At 41.9% G+C, this 20,884-nt stretch overlaps 1 protein-coding gene across 7 annotated transcripts in view; it reads right to left on the bottom strand.

The window, feature by feature from the left end:
* The window catches only part of MAP4K3 (mitogen-activated protein kinase kinase kinase kinase 3), a 292,615-nt gene that overhangs the window by 121,278 nt on the left and 150,453 nt on the right, over positions 1 to 20,884 (bottom strand). For all 7 annotated transcript variants that reach the window (XM_040429607.1, XM_040429605.1, XM_040429606.1 and 4 more), the window contains exons 5-7: positions 16,784 to 16,839; positions 7,455 to 7,502; positions 6,106 to 6,148 (exon numbers count right to left, since the gene is read on the bottom strand). In XM_040429607.1, coding sequence (XP_040285541.1) covers positions 6,106 to 6,148; positions 7,455 to 7,502; positions 16,784 to 16,839 — 147 coding nt within the window. The remainder of the gene's footprint in view (positions 1 to 6,105; positions 6,149 to 7,454; positions 7,503 to 16,783; positions 16,840 to 20,884) is intronic.

Genomic DNA, 20,884 nt, shown 5'->3' on the forward strand with positions numbered 1-20,884 from the left:
AAGTTGGGATATTTGGCTTGTGGGTGAAATTTCTGGATGAACCTAAAATGCTCTCTTAGGCTACTTTCAAACCTGCGTTAGGTGCGGATCCGTCTGGTATCTGCACAGACGGATCCGCACCTATAATGCAAACGCTTAGATCCGTTCGCATTACCATGAACAAAAAAAAAAAAAAATATATATATTTTTTTTTTTTGTTCATGATAATGCAAACGGATCAGTTTTGACTTTACATTGAAAGTCAATGGGGGACGGATCCGTTTGAAGATTGAGCCATATTGTGTCAACTTCAAACGGATCCGTCCCCATTGACTTACATTGTAAGTCTGGACGGATCCGTTTGCCTCCGCACGGCCAGGCGGACACCCGAACGCTGCAAGCTGCGTTCAGGGGTCCGCCTGCTGAGCGGAGGACAAACGGTGCCAGACTGATGCATTCTGAGCGGATCCGCATCCACTCAGAATGCATTAGGGCTGGACGGATCCGTTCGGGGCCGCTTGTGAGAGCCTTCAAACGGAACTCACAAGCGGAGCCCCGAACGCTAGTGTGAAAGTAGCCTTACCTTTACAGTTGAACTTAATGTGACCTTCTCTAAACTTTTGAATGCACATGTCCAACTGTTCAATATTTCAGTATTTTCTGCACAACTTGCTGTTCTCTAAGGCTGAGTTCACATCAGCGTTCAGCCTATCCGTTCTCCTGCTCCGTTAGGAGCAGAATAACGGAAAAGGACAGATTCGGCACATACTGTAACTGAGCCGGACGGAGCCCACAGGCCCCATAAACAATAATGGGGTCTGTTAGGCTTCCGCTCGGAGGAAGATTTTTGAAGCGGAGACAAAAGTTGTTCATACAGGACTTTTGTCTCCACTGTAAAAATCTGAGGGCGGCCCATCAAGAAGAGCAGGATGCCATGCCTCAGCAGATAATAAGTCGACTTGTGAACAGCATTAGACGTTGTTGTCAAGCTGTAATTGATGCTCAAGGGAACGTGACAAGTTATAGAGACATTGACATTTTTGTGGGTATACCCACCACTGTTGTTTTTTGTTTCAATAAATTGTTTGAGATGAGGAAATCATCATTGCATGCTTCCACTTAAATGATATAATATGATATGATATCCCTAACTTTTTGTGAGTAGTGTATGTGCCATTAACGCTCTGTTCACACCACATCTGTTATACTCATACATGGACATGCTCGTACACTTTAAATTGCGCCTGTCACCAGCGACCACCTTAATCAACTATTTGTATAGACATAGGGCCAGATTTATCATTAGCTCAGGTCAGAATAATGGAGTGAAAAAGTCCCCAAAAAAGTCCCAAACGCTAAAACTGCGCACAAATTTGTGGGCGTGTTTTCTTATGTAAATTAATCTCTAGACAGATTTACTATTGGGACTATTTAAAAAGTTGCAAAAAAGTCGCAATTTCACTCCAGCGAGGACCATGCTTATCTTATGAGACTTTTCAATAGAACGTGCAACTTTTTCATAAAAACGTGCGACTTTTTCGTAAAGATGTGCGACTTTTGTAAAGCTGCTTACTGACGGATAAACTGCTACCGTCAAACCAGATTTATTACAGTCTTAAAGGGCCGATCATAAATCTGACTTGGCTAAAACTGACTTTAGCCATATGTGAAAGTGGAGTGAGCTGTCAGTCATGAAAAATCTGGCCCATAGAGCGGAGGTTCACCGGATTAAAATGTTGTTTTACTTTTGTTGATCTGAGGCTCCATTCCAAAGTCAGGATACTTTTTCCTAAAATGCAAATTAGACGTTTGGTGCAATGAGGATGTCATTTTGCTCTTGTTGCACCGAAGCTCAGCTCCTTTCTGTGGCCAGTTCTTCCCTCTCAGGCAGTGAGAAAAGGACTTTCCACAGAAAGGAATGGAGTATGGGTGCAATGAGAGCAACCATGCTCGCCCTATTGCACCAAATGCCTACTTTGCATATTAGGAAAAAGTAATCATAACTCGGGAAAGGGCCTCGACAAAAGAAAAACAACATTTTACTCGGGTGTACCACAGCTATGTGTCTATGCGAACAGTTGGATAGGGAGGTCGCTGGTAACAGAAAAAAGAAGAAGTTCAAAACACATCTTAAACGCCTTTTTTCCTCCCACGTCTAATTCTGTGAATTCTGATGCTGACAAAATCCTCCACACCAGAAACCATTGCAGTTGTTCACTTTGAATGTCACGAACCAGCCCTTGGCTTACCTCCGCTGACTGGAGCTCAACCGCGAGCGGACACCTGCCACGGCTTCAAGCCGCTTCTGCACACCACTGCAAGAAGGGACATGTCCTTTCTTGGCGCAGTCACTTCTTTATACTGCTGATCTGCAAACTGCAGCGTTGCCTATCACATTAGAGTTTTTTTGCGGATCCGCCATGGATCTGCAAAAACGTTCCGTTACAATAATAGAACCGTCTGAATCAGTCATGAACGGATCCGTTTGTATTATGTCTTCTATAGCCATGACGGATCCGTCATGAACACCATTGAAAGTCAATGGGGGACGGATCAGTTTTCTATTGTGTCAGAGAAAACGGATCCGCCCCTATTGACTTAGATTGTGTGTCAGGGCGAATCCGTCTTGCTCCGCACCACATCGTGGACAGAAAAACGCTGCTTGCAGCGTATTTCTGATCGCGATAGGTACGCAACCAAACGGAACGGAATGCATTTTGGTACATTCCGTTTAGTTCAGTTTTGTCCCCATTGACAATGAATGAGGACAAAACTGAAGCGTTTTCTTTCACTATTGAGACCCTATGACGGATCTCAATAGCGGAATTGAAAACGCAGATGTAAAAGTAGCCTTAACAGGCCCTAACAGTTGTGAAAAGTTTTATTTATTTATTTTGTACGCAGCCATCTGTGTTAGGATAGTCGAACTGCTTATTGCTGAAGGACTACAAATCCCAGCATTCCTTTCTTTTCCCTTAAGTTCTCGTTTCTGACCATGTAACATAGTAACATAGTACATAAGGCCGAAAAAAGACATTTGTCCATCCAGTTCGGCCTGTCATCCTACAAGTTGATCCAGAGGAAGGCAAAAAAACCCTGTGAGGTAGAAGCCAATTTTCCTCACTTTAGGGGAATAAAAAATTCCTTCCCGACTCCAATCAGGCAATCAGAATAACTCCCTGGATCAACGACCCCTCTCTAGTAGCTATAGCCTGTAATATTATTACACTCCAGAAATACATCCAGGCCCCTCTTGAATTCCTTTATTGTACTCACCATCACCACCTCCTCAGGCAGAGAGTTCCATAGTCTCACTGCTCTTACCGTAAAGAACCCTTTTCTATGTTTGTGTACAAACCTTCTTTCCTCCAAACGCAGAGGATGTCCCCTCGTCACAGTCACAGTCCTGGGGATAAATAGATGATGGGATAGATCTCTGTACTGCCCCCTGATATATTTATACATAGTAATTAGATCTCCCCTCAGTCGTCTTTTTTCTAACGTGAATAACCCTAATTTTGATAATCTTTCAGGATACTGTAGTTGCCCCATTCCAGTTATTACTTTAGTTGCCCTCCTCTGGACCCTCTCCAGCTCTGCTATGTCTGCCTTGTTTACAGGAGCCCAGAACTGTACACAGTACTCCATGTGTGGTCTGACCAGTGATTTGTAAAGTAGTAGGAATATGTTCTCATCACGGGCATCTATGCCCCTCTTGATGCAACCCATTATCTTATTGGCCTTGGCAGCCGCTGCCTGACACTGTTTTTTGCAGCTTAGTTTGCTGTTTATTAAAATTCCTAGATCCTTTTCCATGTCAGTGTTACCGAGTGTTTTACCATTTAGTATGTACGGGTGACTTGCATTATTCCTTCCCATGTGCATAACTTTACATTTCTCAGTGTTAAACCTCATCTGCCACTTATCTGCCCAAGCCTCCAATCTATCCAGATCCCTCTGTAGTAGTATACTGTCCTCTTCAGTGTTAATTACTTTACACAGTTTAGTGTCATCTGCGAAAATTGATATTTTACTATGCAAGCCTTCTACAAGATCATTAATAAATATATTGAAGAGAATAGGGCCCAATACTGACCCCTGAGGTACTCCACTAGTGACAGTGACCCAATCTGAGTATGTACCGTTAATAACCACCCTCTGTTTTCTATCATTGAGCCAGTTACTTACCCACTTACAGACGTTTTCTCCGAGTCCGAGCATTCTCATTTTATATACTAACCTTTTATGAGGTACAGTGTCAAATGCTTTGGAGAAGTCCAGATACACGACATCCATTGATTCGCCGCTGTCAAGTCTAGTACTTACCTCCTCATAGAAACTGATTAAATTAGTTTGACATGACCGATCCCTCACGAAGCCATGCTGATATGGCGTTATTTGCTTATTTCCCATAAGATGCTCTAACATAGCATCTCTCAGAAAACCTTCAAACAGTTTACCCACAACAGATGTTAAACTTACCGGCCTATAGTTTCCAGGCTCTGTTTTTGAACCCTTTTTGAATATTGGCACCACATTTGCCATGCGCCAATCCTGTGGGACATTCCCTGTCAGTACAGAGTCCGCAAATATCAGAAATAAGGGTCTGGCTATGACATTACTTAATTTGACTGCAAGAGCTTGGCGCCAATACCCTGTTCTACCATTATGACTGCAGGAGGTTGGAAATCTTACTTTGTTCACGCTCCTTGTGGTCATACAGTTGTTGATGTGATATAAAAATGAATGGAAGGAAGTCCTCATTAAATTAAGTTCTAGATGAAATTGGGATGTGTTCTGCTTTCACATCATAAAATCAAGGCTCCGCTGATGAGCGTCGTACATCCACAAAAACAGCTTTAGTCAAGTCAACTGCTCTTCAACATTGATTATTCCCACAATGTACCAGTTTGCAAATTTAGAAACTTAACCCTAAAGGAAGCCATACACCTTAAAGGGGTTGTCCATGATCAAACACTTATTTCAATTCCACATGTCCCTGATGGGCCTGTAAAGGGAAGCATACTTACTTGCTCTTACCCTTGACCCCAGTCATTGGCTGCAGTAAAGACAGCCAGGGATGGCAGGAAGCAGATAAGTATTAATAGATAAAGAGGAATTAAAAAACAACAACATTTGATCATGGATAACCACTTTAAGGCCTCCATACACACTATTTTCATCCGGAATGGCCAACAACCTAATGTATGGGGACCTCCCAACTCTCCCCCAAGAGATGTCGTCTTCGAAAGAAGGATTGGACACAAGGTGGAGATAATCCACCGCAAGAGATGTCTGGCAGGGCATCCTCTTCTCTCCGGATTGTAACATATACACGCTTATGAAGTCGAGGATATACAGGTGAAACTCGAAAAATTAGAATATCGTGCAAAAGTTCATTTATTTAAGTAATGGACCTTAAAAGGAGTTGCATTCAGGCTCCTTTCACATCATGGTTTCTCCTTTCCATTCTCCGGCTCCGTTGAGGAGCAGGAGAACGGAAAGGACGGATTCTGCAGATTACTGAGACCTAACTGAGCGTAACAGAGCCTAAAGACCCCATAGACTATAATGGGGTCAGTTCGGTGTCCGCTCAGAATATGATTTTTGAGCGGAGAAGAAAGTCCTGCAAACGGTGATGTGAAAGGAGCCTTATGGAACTTAAAATTTGAATACTGTGAAAAGGTTCAATATTCTAGGCTTAAAGTGTCCCACTCTAGTCAGCTAATTAATACCCCATAGCCCCTGAGCAAAGGGTACCTCAAAATTGTGACTTTGGGGTTTCATAAGATGTAAGCCATAATCATCTAAATTATAACAAATAAGGCTTGAAATATCTCGCTTTGCAAGTAATGAGTCTATCTCATATGTCAGTTTCACCTTTTAAGTTGTATTACTGAAATAAATTAACTTTGCACGATATTCTAATTTTTCGAGTTTCACCTGTATACTGTTGACAACCATTAAATGTATACGGGCTCCAGCTAGACGCCCTTGGCAGCAGCTTATCATACTTGATAAGAAAGGATTGGCATGAAGAAAGTCAGGACACTCCCAGGAACATTAGATCAGTGGGTTTGCCCATGTTTGTGTATAAGACAAGAAATGACAGTACACGTCACTTACCTAGCTTCACGTGACCATTATCTGTCAGCAGAATGTTTGCTCCCTAAAAAGAAAGAAAATGGCGATTACAGAAATAGTCAACTTAAGAGAATATGCCAATGCTAAAAGAGGGTTTCAGAACACACAGAAGAGCATGGATCCATCTTACTTCAGGGTAAATGAGTCTGATTACACTGACATTATAACGTGTCTGTTCACACCTATTAATCATATAGCTACACGCGAATGCTTACAAGATTCTTGCCCTTATTCTTTCACTTCTAATCCAATCTCAAAACCCAAATCCTTCTTTTTCATTCATTCTGCTTCATTACACTGTCATCATCCCCTGTACAAGCAAAAATGTGGTGGAGAAAACATTACGTATGAAAATGTCAGACTGACTGGCAGCGCGGCTCTGCAAGCATCTGCAGTAATTACACTTTGTCCAAGAACACAACATTTACTTTTGCCTCATGAAAAGCAAATAATTATTTGGAAAAGTAACAAAGATTAAAAACCTGTCAAATGAAAAAGGGATCAGACATGCTGCCGCGGTTTACCAGAGCCTGCGCAGTGCATGAATCATGTTACTGCTTCACGTCGAGGCATTAAGAGCCCGTATTTGGCATCATTACTGTGATGGCAGAAGAGAAAGGGGATTTTACTAGCTCGCTACTTAGCCATCCGCAAACCTTGTATTCTCAAACATCTCTCTGCCTCATTTAAAGGGGTTATCCCATGATTTCATTTCATACAGATTAATTAATTCATTAATTTCATACAGATAATGACAATTCAATACATCTTAGGCCTAGTTCACACGAACGTTTTTTTTTGCGAGTGTACGGGCCGTTTTTTTGTGGTCCGTATACGGAACCATTCATTTCAATGGTTCCGCAAAAAAAACGGAACAACAGATCCGTGAAAAACGGACCGCAAAACACAGAAAAAGCCATACGTTCGTGTGAACTAGGCCTTACTAAGGAAATGTTAATTAGGAATGAATGAGTCTAAAAGGTCTGCACAACTGAATCTGGCTATACACCTGAGGCTACTTTCACACCTGCGTTAGGTGAGGTTCTGTCTGGTATCTGCACAGACGGATCCACACCTATAATGCAAACGATTGTATCCGTTCAGAACGGATCCGTTTTTTGCATTATGAAGAACAAAGTCAAAACGGATCCGTCCTGGCTTGCATTGAAAGTCAATAGGGGACGGATCCGTTTTCAATTGCACCATATTGTGTCAGTGAAAACGGATCCGCCCCCATTGACTTACATTGTAAGTCAGGACGGATCCGTTTGGCTCCGCGTCGCCAGGCGGACACTAAAAATGCAAATAAAATGTTTTCTTATATTTCTTACCTTTATATCCCTGTGCATTTTTCCTTTATTATGCAGATAATATAACCCCTAGGGGAAAAAAACACAAAAGTATAGTGAATGAATAGACCAAAAAGTATTGTGGCTAAAAGAAAAAAAAATCCTACTACATAAAACCTTCTAACAATATTTCAGATGACGGTAAACAGGGTAAGAGCGCCATCACACGCTGAGGATTTTGCTGCAGAAAATTCCACGATTGAAAATCTGTTTCATTCACCTGAATGGGGCTTGCAGAAAATCATGGGGGAGATTTATCAAACTGGTGGAAAGTAGAACTGGCTTAGTTGCCCACAGAAGCCAATCAGATTCCACTTTTCATTCACAGCTCCTTTGGCAAATGAAAAGTGGAATCTGGTTGGTTGCTATGGGCAACCATACTTTACACCAGTTTGATAAATGACCCCTCATGTGCTTTCAGGTCCATTTAAATGAATGAACTGATTTTCAGTTGCAGAATACACAGCGTGTGAGGGCGCCCTAATGCTGAACACAGCTCGGCTGCTAGCAGAGTGCCCACAATGGCCAGGTGTCAAGATTAAAAAGCACTTGTGTACTACTACTAAACCATAAGGGTACGGTGACACTGGTCGCAGAGTAGCCGTGATCCCATAGATCCCAATACTGCTGGATTTCTTGCAAATGTCGAGGTGATCCCATTCATTTCTATGGGATCACCTCTACTCTGCAATCCTGGCTGTGACCAATGTCACCGTGCAGCCGTACCCTTAGATTTTGCAAAAGTGGGGCTCAAAAGTCTTAAAGTCTTGATGTCAAAACGCGTCAACCTGTTATGGCTCGTTGTTCTGCCCCCAGTAGAGGTTCAGAATCATTTCAGATCACGTCTATTTAATTTGTAATTCATTATGCTGCAATTCCTGTATTTCTGTAGTTATTAGTTAGGTTACAGCACCATCTAGCGGTGGTAAAAAATATATTACACTTTGTTTGTCTGTTAATAAAGATTATTGTATTGTTTGGAGGTACAAAGTATTGTGGGAGTGTAGTGCATTCTGGGAAAGAGAAGCCCAGTCTCCATGTTACAGGACATTAGCAGAGGTGTCTCCTGCATATCTTCTTCTTAAACTCCACCATCCTTAAACTCCACCATATCTAGTGAGACTTCTACCTTTGTTTCAGGGACATTATGTATGCAGTGCTGTTTAGCTAGGTATAAGTTTTACTTAGGGAAAGAGGTTGTAACTGTTAGATGCTAGATATGCATTCCTATGTATAGGCAGCCATTTTGGACATTTGCCCAGTGTTAATGTAATGTTATAATACATGCTGTTCTATGCTTTCTGCTGATACATATTATGCCTTATACTTATACAAGTTTTTGTATTCTTATAGTTTTACCAATCTCAAATACTTCTGTTTTGCCAATAAACAAGTTAGACTACAGAAAACAGTCCTCTTATTTGGAAGACAGGAATGGTTTATGCTGAATGTCAGACTGCACACTGTGTGAACGTCTATGAAGACACTTTTAATGTATACCGATAAAAACTTTTAACTGCGGACGACTGTGCTGGAGGATTTTTCTTTTTGCAAGTTTCCTGGTCCGGGAGCTCCGTGCACGTCTCTTGCTAGCAGCGGGTGCGCGGATAAACTTTTTTGTGTATGAAAACAGTAGTAGTTTTTATTTGATGGAAAACCCACCTATTACACATAATGGATCCATATGGTGCACATACTTTTTTTTTAATTTATTTAAAATCTTCTGTCACTTGTGTACAGCTCATACAGAGACCTACTGTATGTGTGTCCATTACAAAAACAAAATCCCTGTGTAGTCTAAGGCCCCTTTCACACAAGCGTGATGGATTAGGTCTGGATGCGTTCAGGGTGCGTTCAGTGAAACTCACACTATTTTGCAAGCAATTGCGTTCAGTTTTTTACGCGCGAATGCATTGCATTTTGATTCGTTTTCACGTGCGTGATAAAAAAAACTGAAGGTTTACAAACAACATCTCCTAGCAACCATCAGTGAAAAACGCATCGCATCCGCACTTGCTTCTGGGTGCAATGCGTTTTTCACCGAAGAGGCCAGGGCTGCGTGAAAAACGCAGAATATAGAACATGCTGCATTTTTCACGCAACGCAGAACTGATGCTTGGAAAAAAAAAAACGCTCATGTACACAGACCCATTGAAATGAATGGGTCAGGATTTAGTGCGGGTCACGTTCACGCCACGCATTGCACCCGTGCAGAAAACTCGCTCGTGTGAAAGGGGCCTAAGGGTGCATTCACACGACCGTATGTATTTTGCAGTCCGCAAAACACGGCTCCACAAAATATACGGATGGCGTCCGTGTGATGTCCATGTTGCACCATTTTATTTTATTTTTTTTGCGGATCCACTGTAACAATTCCTGTTCTTGTCCGCAAAACTGACAAGAATAAGACACATTCTATCTTTTTTGCAAGACTGCGGAATATACATATGGATGCGGACGGCACACGTTTTTTTTTTTTTTTTTTGCCGACCCATGGAAATGAATGTGTCTGTGCGTGATCCAAAACAAATGCGCATTGGATGCAGACCAAAAATATGGTTGTGTGAATGGGGCCTAATCCTGCAGTCACACCGACACCTGCCTCTGTTTTTCTGAACAAGGTTTTGGTAGGTAATCAATAAGTGGGGGACAGACTGAAGGCAAAATTACAGCAAGATCAGACTACAAAGGATTTGTTTGAAGTCTGTTACCATGGAGACACAAGTCTCCACTGCAGATAATTACACCAGTTTGTAAAGGTGCACAATTTTATTTTTTTAATTCGCTGAAACAATAGTGATCCTCAGGCTTAGGCTACATGCACACGAACGTTGTTGGTTTCCGTGTCCGTTCCGTTTTTTTGTGGATAGGATGTGGACCTATTCATTTCAATGGTAACCTCTACGTTTCGCCACAAAGTGTTCATCAGGATCTGCATATAGTACAAGACAGACAAACACATAACGCCGTATGCCTTGGTTGGCACCCTAGCGCAGATGCCGTCGCCTCACCACCCGAGGTGTACGGCGTTATGTGTTTGTCTGTCTTGTACTATACCCAGCTCCTGATGAGCCATTTGTGGCGAAACGTAGAGGTTATGATGGGGTTTAGAGTACAGACACAGCGCATCCTAATGTTCCTTTGAGAGGGCAGATAGCCGTTCAGTAAGTCAGTCTAGACTATCCAATGTTGTACATAGGGGTGACATAGGGACTAGCAATATATCAGTGGGGGTGTTAATAAATGGTTACCCACATAGGGCGTCCAGGTCCCTTCCCCTTAGGCTACTTTCACACCTGCGTTAGGTGCGGATCCGTCTGGTATCTGCACAGACGGATCCGTACCTATAATGCAAACGCTTGTATCCGTTCAGAACGGATCCGTTTGCATTACCATGAATAAAAAAAAAAATATATATATATTTTTTTGTTCATGATAATGCAAACGGATCCTTTTTTTTAATTGCACCATATGGTGTCAGTGAAAACGGATCCGTCCCCATTGACTTACATTGTAAGTCAGGACGGATCCGTTTGGCTCCGCATCGTCAGGCGGACATCAAAACGCTGCAAGCAGCGTTTTGGTGTTCGCCTCCAGAGTGGAATGGAGGCTGAACGGAGGCAAACTGATGCATTCTGAACGGATCCTTATCCATTCAGAATGCATTGGGGCTAAACTGATCCGTTTTGGGCCGCTTGTGAGAGCCCTGAAACGGATATCACAAACGGACCCAGAAACGCCAGTGCGAAAGTAGCCTTAGCTGAGCATAGTCTAGCTGTACATGGAGATGGTAAATTTACATTCCTTATAGCGTGACAGCATCCCGTTAATAGATTACGCTACAGCAAATCTCGCAGTAAATATATCAGCTACAGGGTACCATCTTTCATACAGCGTTTTCCTTTTACATAACGCTGGTCACTATTGAATACAACTTATGTCCTCCCACCAGACACGTGAAGCCATACCTTAGTGGTGGGTTGGGGTTGTGCCTTACGGTCGTTTAGTGACCAAGTACGTGTTTGTGTGTATGTGTTCATTGAGGGATTCACACAATTTTAACTTTTATTTTTTTCTACCCTATTTTTTAGTGTATGTTTAACAAAGTATTGAAGTTTTAATTCATCCACAACGTTTCTCCTAGCTGTGATAATAATTAGGCTACACGCACACGACTGTATGTGTTTTGCGGTCCGTAAAAGAAAGACAAATGATGTTCCGTATGGCATCCGTGTTTTTTTTTGCGGATCCATTGTAATAATGCCTATCCTTTTTCCGCAAACAAGAAAAAAAATAGGACACTATTTTTTTAGCGGGTCAACGGAACGGACATACTGATGCGCGTTTTTTGCGGACCCATTGAAATGAATGGGTCCGCATCCTATCTGCAAAAAAACCGGAATGGACACGGAAACAAACAACATTCGTGTGCATGTAGCCTTAGGCTGGGTTCACACCTGAGCGTTTTACAGCACGTTCCTACGCGCTGTAAAACGCTCAACAGGCAAAAACCAATGTTTCCCTATGGGCATGGTTCTCACCTGAGCGTTTTACAGCGCGTACGAACGCGCTGTAAAACGCCCTACGCCCCAAGAAGTACAGGAGCTTCTTTGGGGCGTATTGTCGCGCGTAACACCTCTGTTTTTCATTGTACGCCTCTGTGGTCAATAGCAAGAACGCGCGTACGACGCACGTTTCCAAAATACAAAAACGCCCCAAAATACGCCCGATAAAAACGCCTGTAAACAGCGCATATCGAATACGCTCAGGTCTGAACCCAGCCTTAGAGTGAAAAACGTAAATTTTCACTATCTGTTTTTTCAGTACCTAAAACCATGCGTTTGCCAACATAGCTTGAATAGTAGGGGCAATGGGGGCATGCCAACCTGTCCAGGAGCTGTAAAACAGTCTGCTTCCTTCCCGTTAACTCAGGAAAGACCCTAGAATTTGGGATTTTATGATCGCAATGACAGCTCTGATTCACAGAGCACATGGGTGGAAGTATAACTACCAGTGATGGGTCAAGGAACCTGCTGAGACGTATTGATTAAGACATAAGGTGCAGGCATAAACATGAGCGTCTGCAGGGACTAGACATGGACAGCACACAGACACTGTAATCAATAGGGTCATTCACATTTCTGTCGTGCCGCTGAGGCCGTCGTCTCTGGCATCATTGGCAGATGGACAGTAAGACGTGGGACCACATCTGGTAGGAACACGACCAGAAGACCCCACAACTAGTCTGGGCGCAGGAGAGATCGCAGCATTGGCGGCACGACAATAAGCCCGGAGAACCCCTTCACAAGTGCTGGGAGCACACTTTGGGACATACGGATGGGCTGTTTTTATTTTCTTGGTGTTTGCGGTTTATAGTAATGTGAAACTCTCTCTTACACTGTGGTTTACAACCCATGACGCTTACTGTACTGTTTGCATAAGCCTATCTCCTTTCATCATGTGACAATATGCAAACATTTCTGAAGCTGAAAGTGTTACAGGCTCACTATTGTTATCCCAGCACAATGTGCGGGTGCGGCGCAGGCCGCCGCGGCCAGGATGCTGCATTGTCATTGTGGTGAATGCTGTGACAGCTTGCCAGGGTAAGCACATGGAGACACGGATATGAAGATCAGGATGCAGCTGCATGCACCAAGCGCATGAGAAACACACGTGTAGCATGGCCTGAAAACATGTATTCCAAGGGATGAAGCAGTATACAGGAGAAACTCGAAAAATTAGAATATCGTGCAAAGTTCATTTATTTCAGTAATGCTACTTAAAAGGTGAAACTAATATATGAGATCGACTCATTACATGCCAAGTGATATATTTCAAGCCTTTGTTATAATTTGGATGATTATGGCTTACAGCTTATGAAACCCTTTGCTCAGCGGGTATGGATTAATATTGAGCCTAGAATATTGAACCTTTTCCCAAAATTCTAATTTTAAGCTGCATTAATGCAATTCTTTTTAATTTGCATGACTGAAATAAATGGACTTTAACACGATGTTCTAATTTTTCGAGTTTCACCTGTATATGATAGGACTATGGTGATGACATAGGCGCATACTGTAGAACCTGAGCCCCTGGCCTTAGTCAGCGGCGGCAATAGGTGCTATCCATTAACCTCACAGGGGTAAAGCCATGATTCTGGGCAAACTACACATATTTGAACATAGACCCATCAATGTCATGGATATCTCAATAGTATACCGTAATGAAAGCACTTGAGCCCCATTACGGCAAATGTCATGGAACGAGATGCAATAAGCGTCATATCTGAAGCCGCTTCTAACATGCATGCAATCATCATGCTGCATCTACAGAAGGGACCATTTAATATCACGGGCAGCTTAATGCATCTTCTGGGTATTTTTTCTAAATCTAAGCATCAAAAAACATCTAACTGACTTAAAGAAGCTGCATGCTACTGTGACACAGGTAGGACAGCACACTGTATGACTCTGCAGTATACAGGTAATATGGCCAATTCTGAAATCGTTACTACTGACAAAAGCTGTGCATACAAGTCACATAGCTATACATCCTGACTCCCTCTTATACCTGCAAGCTCAGGTAGGTGTCCACACACACCCGTAAACATCAGATAGTCGTATGGTCCTGCTAAGGTTCAACCGACTTTCCTCAAATGTGTCTAAGCTCCTTAAAGGGGTTGTCTCATCTTGACTCTTGGGGGCATATCGCGAGGATATGCCCCCAATGTCTGATAGGTGCGGGTCCCAGTTACCTATCCTCAGAACAGAGCCTTAAAAGTGATAGAGGGCGCACTGCGCAAGTGTGACCGCCCTCCATTCATTTCTATAGGAGTGTCGAAAATAGCAGAGAATTGGCTCGGCTATTTCTGTAAGCCTCATAGAAGGGAATGGAGGTTGGCGCAGTGTATTTCCCATTAATTTCAATAGGACTTCCAAAAATACGCCATTCTCTCTCATAGGACAGAGGCCACTAGGCCCCTAAGTTTAGAAATGTTAATAAATATATTTATAAATATGTTTTATCAATCTAAGGCCCCTATTTATCAAAATCAGAGATCGGTAGGGTGTTCTAGTGGTGATAGACAATCAGTTCTCACCTCTCCTGTCCTTATACTATGAACAGTAATCAGCAGGGTGTTCTAGTGGTGACAATCAGTTCTCACCTCTTCTGTCCTTATGCTATGAACAGGGATAAGCAGGGTGTTTCAGTGGTGATAGATAATCAGTTCTCACCTCTCCTGTCCTTATACTATGAACAGTAATCAGCAGGGTGTTCTAGTGGTGACAATCAGTTCTCACCTCTTCTGTCCTTATGCTATGAACAGTGATAAGCAGGGTGTTTCAGTGGTGATAGATAATCAGTTCTCAGCTCTTATGTGTTCTCACCTGTCACTTATGCTAGGTATCTTCATGCTGCTCCAAGGCCCTTAGTTACAGTGCCTGAAACTGTGCCGCACATGCTCAGTAGTAAGTACCTCCTCTAAAGACCATAGGAGGAATTTTACCACTGGGCATGTCTGCAGTCATCTCAGAACTGCTAGACAGAACAGGAAGACAGCATTAAAGGGGTCGTCTGGGAATAAGTAACTGTTCACAGGTACTTGCAGCCTGCCTCTGCTATAGAAATAATCATACTTATTATCTACTCTCCACTCACATCTCCATCCTCCTGTCCATCGCTTGTTTAATTTATCCCAACACGGATGTGATCATCTGCTCTGCTGCAGCCAGTAACTGGTCTCTTGTGGACACGTTAGTGCTGAATCCAGTCACTGGCTGCAGTGGAACAGATGATCTTGCCCATGGAGGACAGGAAATAAACAAGCCATAGACCTGCAGCCAGTGTGCAGGACCTGAGCTGAAGAAGCCGGTAAGGCTTGGGCCTCGGATCTTCTGAGACCCAAGAAATGCTCCTAATTATTCCTGTCCTAACAAAGTTATTCTATTCCCCATAAGGTGTACTTTATTCAAGTCACCATTTACACACACTATAATAAGAGTGACTGGATCTTGAAATCCTTAGGTAGATCAGTCACTGGATCATTTTGAGCAAGTAAACCTACTATAATGATATTGATGTAGGACATTTCCTCATACAGTTAACTACCAGAACATGTTTGCCGTATCTCATACAGCAGGTAGGTGTATGTCATCATATCACACCCGTGCGAGGTACACTTCAGAATGGACACTAGCATCTGACATTCTCATGTACCCAGATTAAGCCATAATGCTACGGTTTAAAGGGGTTTTCCAGGACTCCTATCCTTAGGATCAGTCATCCATATCGGTTTGGTGGAGGTCCGAAACCTTTCACCCCCACTGATCAGCTGCTACGGTAGCAGGAGCTTTTGGCCACGGGAAGTAATACAATGTATGGAGTCGCTAGCTGACAGCTCCATACATTTTATAGAGGTGATGCTCGCTTACTGCACACTCACAATCTTTAAAGGGGTTGTCCAAGTGTTTAATACTGATGACCTATCCTCAGTATAGGAAATTATTAGGGTGGATCCACATCATGTTTACTGCCACCGTTTGACATATACATTCCAAAAAAAGATACAAAAACGCAGCACAGTCCAGTAAAAAAAAGGATATATATATTTTTTTTTTTACAATGGTAAAAAAAAGTATCTATCCTTTTTTTTTTTTTTACATTGGAACTCTATGGTGAACGAATGCCACTGTATGGCATCAGTCTGACGTATATGTTTTTTTTGTATACGTTAAATGGATGAGAAAAGACGTGATGTGAACCCAGCCATATGTGATCAGCGAGGGAGGGGGGGGAACCTCCCAGCACCCACACCAATCGGCTGTTTGAAGAGACCTGAGCTGCAATACCGAGCACAACCGCTATGCAATGTATCACGCTGTGATTGGTAAACCGCAGGGTGGTCACGGCCGTGGTCGGTGCCTATCCTAAAGATAAGTCATCAGTATTAAACGCTTTAAGTAATGCGCCACATTTCAGGCTGCGACATGTTCAGCTTACTAGATGAAAGGAAATATTTAAAGTGTATGCAGCAATAGTCTGTCATCCGGATTTTAAGTGCTAAGACCTGGTACAGCTTTCGCCGTGTCCTTGGTAACCATTCTAAAAGTAAATCGATAGAGTACAAGAGGTTAGCCGTGGGATGCTACGGAAGGTTGCGCAGCCTCCTCGCACAATGACAGGATGCAATTTGCCTTCAGAACATTGCTGTTAAACACTGTGTACTTGCGGGATTGGATTCTTAGGATAGCGAGACCTCCAAGGTTACTGGTGACTCACATAACCCATCACACATCTGACAGATCGGTTACCTGCAGCGTTTCCCGGGAAACATACGCAATCTGTTGTTCCGAGAGCGGCCCGGCCACTGTGGGGGAAGAGAAAAATTAAAAAATTTACCTTCCATTAATTTTGTAAGCTACATTGCAGACGTAGTTGCTAAATAGCAATGTGCAAACCCCACACAAATGGTTTAGTGCAATGTTCCCCAGAAAAGTAAATTACTGGTAATATAGTGAAAGACCCCGGACTGCGGGAGACTGTGGTAACAGGCATGAAACCTAGGATTTCTTATTTGTGTGGTGTATACACGTAAGGAAATTTGATTTTCTAATAGCATGTTATATGTTACAATACATTCATAGGAAACATGCGTTTTGACATGAACGCTGGTGATATACAAAAGCAATGTAATCTTAAAGAGGACCTCTCCCCTCTCCTGACACGTCTGCTTTAGTAACTCCTTCATTCCCCAATGTAATAACAATTCAGGGGCATCTATTCTTATAACTCTATTTTGTGTCACTCCTTTATTAATTTTTAAATAAGCTGCTACCAGTTTGCAAAAAAGGCCCAGATGGGTGTAACCAGTTGGGGATGTGTCCCCACACCGACAGCACTGATTGGAAGGGGGATGCAAGCAGTTGCTGAATCAGACACGTCAGGAGAGTTTACAGGTCCTCTTTAAAGGGGTTCTCCATTTTGAACTATCCCTACTTGTTAGGATGGGTCTTTTGACAATAGGTTGATAGCAAAGTGTCCTCTCTGCTGGGACCCCCAGTGATCAGCAGTTATCTGAGGTGTGAAACCTGCAGCGCCACTGCAGAAGAATAGAAGCACTTTGAACGGTCTGTGTCATGCACCACGGGACAGGACCTCCAGAGCAAGAGACGGTCCTTTGCCCTCTGGTGAGGGTATAAGAATCCCCCAAATTAAAGCAAAATTCTCTAATCGAGTGCTATAAATGAAAATGGGTTTGTAAACCGGAGTACCCCTTTAAAATGTACAATTGCCTTTGGTATTTTATGGAACTAGATCTACTATAAAAAGTTGCTCTGATAATTAAAAACACCCCAATATCAGATTTTGTGCAGTTTCTGGATAATTATCCCCTTAACACATTTTGTTGTACAAGTACGGCGGGGAAAGCAGTGCCAGACCACATTCCGCCGTACACGCACGGCGGGCTGATCGGGCGGTGCAGGAGCTGCGCTCGATCAGCGGCAGGGGTCCAGCAGTGACTGATAGCCGGACCCCTGCTGTATGGGCCGGCATCGGTGAAAACACTTATGTTGGCGCATTAACCCTTGATGTGCCGCGGTCAGCACTGACTGCGGCACGCGCGATGTCCGTGCAGGGAAGGACTTGCCATTGGGTCCCCACGCTGGTGTGACGGGGACCCGATGGCTTGGATGGCAGCCCGATGCCTTCCTTAGGCCTGTGAGATCCAGCCCCCTGTATTACACTGGTAATACACTTACAGCCAATGCATCACAATACAGAAGTATTGTAATGCATTGTAAAGGGGGTCAGACCCCCAAACGTTGAAGTCCCAGAGTGGGACAATAAATAAAGTGAAAAAAAGTACTTAAAAAAATAAAGTTTTACAAAAAAAAATTAAAGTTTTCAAGTAAAAAAATAAAATAATAAAAAGCGTCCTTTTCCCAAAATAAAGTAAAAAAATGTTTGTAAAAAATAGGGAAAAAAAGAAAAAGTAGACATATTAGTTATTGTCGCGTCCGTATCGACCGGCTCTACAAAAAAATCACATGACCTAATCCCTCAGGTGAACACTGTCCAAAAAATTAAATAAAAACTGTGCTAAAAAAAAAACTTTTTTTTGTCGCCTTACATCACTAAAAGTGCAACACCAAGCGATCAAAAAGGCGTATGCCCCCCAAAATAGTACCAATCTAACAGTCACCTGATCCTGCAAAAAATGAGCCCCTACCTAAGACAATGACCTAAAAAAAGAAAAAAAATATGGCACTCAGACTATGGAGACACTAAAACATGATTATTATTTTTTGTTTAAAAAATGATATTATTGTGTAAAACTTAAATAGATAAAAAAAAAAGTATAAATATTAGGTATCGCCGCGTCCGTAAGAACCTGCTGTATAAAAATATCACATGACCTCCTCAGGTGAACACCGTAAAAATAAAAAAAAAGTGTGTCAAAAAAGCCATTTTTTGTCACCGTACATCACAAAAAGTATAATACCAAGCGATCAGAAAGTCATATGCACCCTAAAATAGTACAAATAAAACCATCATCTTATACCGAAAAAAATTAGCCCCTTCATAAGACAGTCGCCCCAAAAAAAACTTTCAGAATATGGAGACACAAAAAAAATATATTTTTTCCAAAAATGCTTTATTATGTAAAACTGAAACAAAGAACAGAAAAAGTAGTCATATTTGGTATTGTCGCATCCGTAACAACCTGCTCTATAAAAATACCACATGATCTAACCTGTCAGATGAACATTGTAAATAACAAAAAATAAAAACTGTGCCAAAACAGCTATTTTTTGTTACCTTGCCTCACAAAAAGTGTAATATAGAGCAACCAAAAATCATATGTACCATAAAATAATACCAACAAAACTGCCACCTTATCCTGTAGTTTCCAAAATGGGGTCTTTTTTTGGGGGAGTTTCTACTCTAGGGGTGCATCAGGGGGTCTTCAAATGTGACATGGCAACTTAAAATTATTCCAGTGAAATCTGCCCTCCAAAAACCATATGGCGTTCCTTTCCTTCTGCTCCCTGCCGTGTGCCCGTTTTACATTCATAAATGGGGTGTTTCTGTACTCTACAGAATCAGGGTAATAAATATTAAGTTTTGTTTGGCTGTTAACCCTTGCTTTGTTACTGGACAAATCTGCCAAAAAAGTAAAATTCTAAAATGTCATCTACATAAAAAAATAAATAAATTGGAACACCTAAAGGGTTAACAACGTTTGTAAAATCAGTTTTGAATACCTTGAGGGGTGTAGTTTCTAAAATGGGGTCATTTTTGGGTCGCTTCTATTATGTAAGCCTCACAAAGTGACTTCCGACCTAAACTGGTCCTTAAAAAGTGGGTTTTGGAAATTGTTTGAAAACTTACATTTGCATACAAAGCCTTCTAACGTCCCCAAAAAATAAAATGGCACTCACAAAATAATCCAAACAAAGTAGACATATGGGAAATGTAAAGTAATAACTATTATATGAGGTATCACTTTCTGTTTTAAAAGCAAAGAAATAAAAATTTGGAAAGTTGCAAATTTTTACCAATTTTTTTTGTAAATTTGTTTGTTTGTTTTTTAAATGAAAAATATTGATTGAAATTTATCACCATCATGAAGCACAACGTGTCACGAGAAAATCTCAGAATGGCTTAGATAAGTAAAAGTGTTCCAAAGTTATTACCACATAAAGTGACATGTCAGGTTTGCAAAAATCCGTCTGGTCCCTAAAGGGAACCTGTCACCGGGATTTTGGGTATAGAGCTAAGGACATGAGTTGCTAGATGGCTGCTAGCAAATCCGCAATACCCAGTCCCCATAGCTCTGTGTGATTTTATTTTGTAAAAAAAAACACGATTTGATACATATGCAAATTAACATAACAGAGTCATATCTTACTTGTGTGACCAGAGAAGAGTCATATTTTCAAGCTCTGACTCATCTCAGGTTAATTTGTATATGTATCAAATCGGTTTTTATACACAATAAAAGCACACAGAGCTATGGGGACTGGGTATTACGGATGTTCTAGTGGCCATCTAGCAACCAATGTCCTCAGCTCTATACCCAAAATCCTGGTGACAGGTTCCCTTTAAGGTGAAAAATAGCTGGGTCCTGAAGTTAAAGTTGTAATTGTCTGGAAATTAATGAATGGATACAATAATAGCACTATGTAAAGGAGTCTTATAGGGAGTTTTTCAGCAGTTGTGACTATGAAAAACTGCTGACAACACTAGGGAGGGACTGAGAAATGCAATACAAACATACCTAGTGTCAAGTTTTTATCAGGAGTAGTGTGAATATGAACTTTTATTTATTTATATATTTTTTTTAATTCTGCCAAATTCTGCTCCCATGAGGTGATGCTTCAGTGGTAGATGCACTCTGCTCTATGCAT

This window comes from Bufo bufo, chromosome 4, assembly GCF_905171765.1.
Source record: "Bufo bufo chromosome 4, aBufBuf1.1, whole genome shotgun sequence".
Classification (NCBI taxonomy): Eukaryota; Metazoa; Chordata; class Amphibia; order Anura; family Bufonidae; genus Bufo; species Bufo bufo.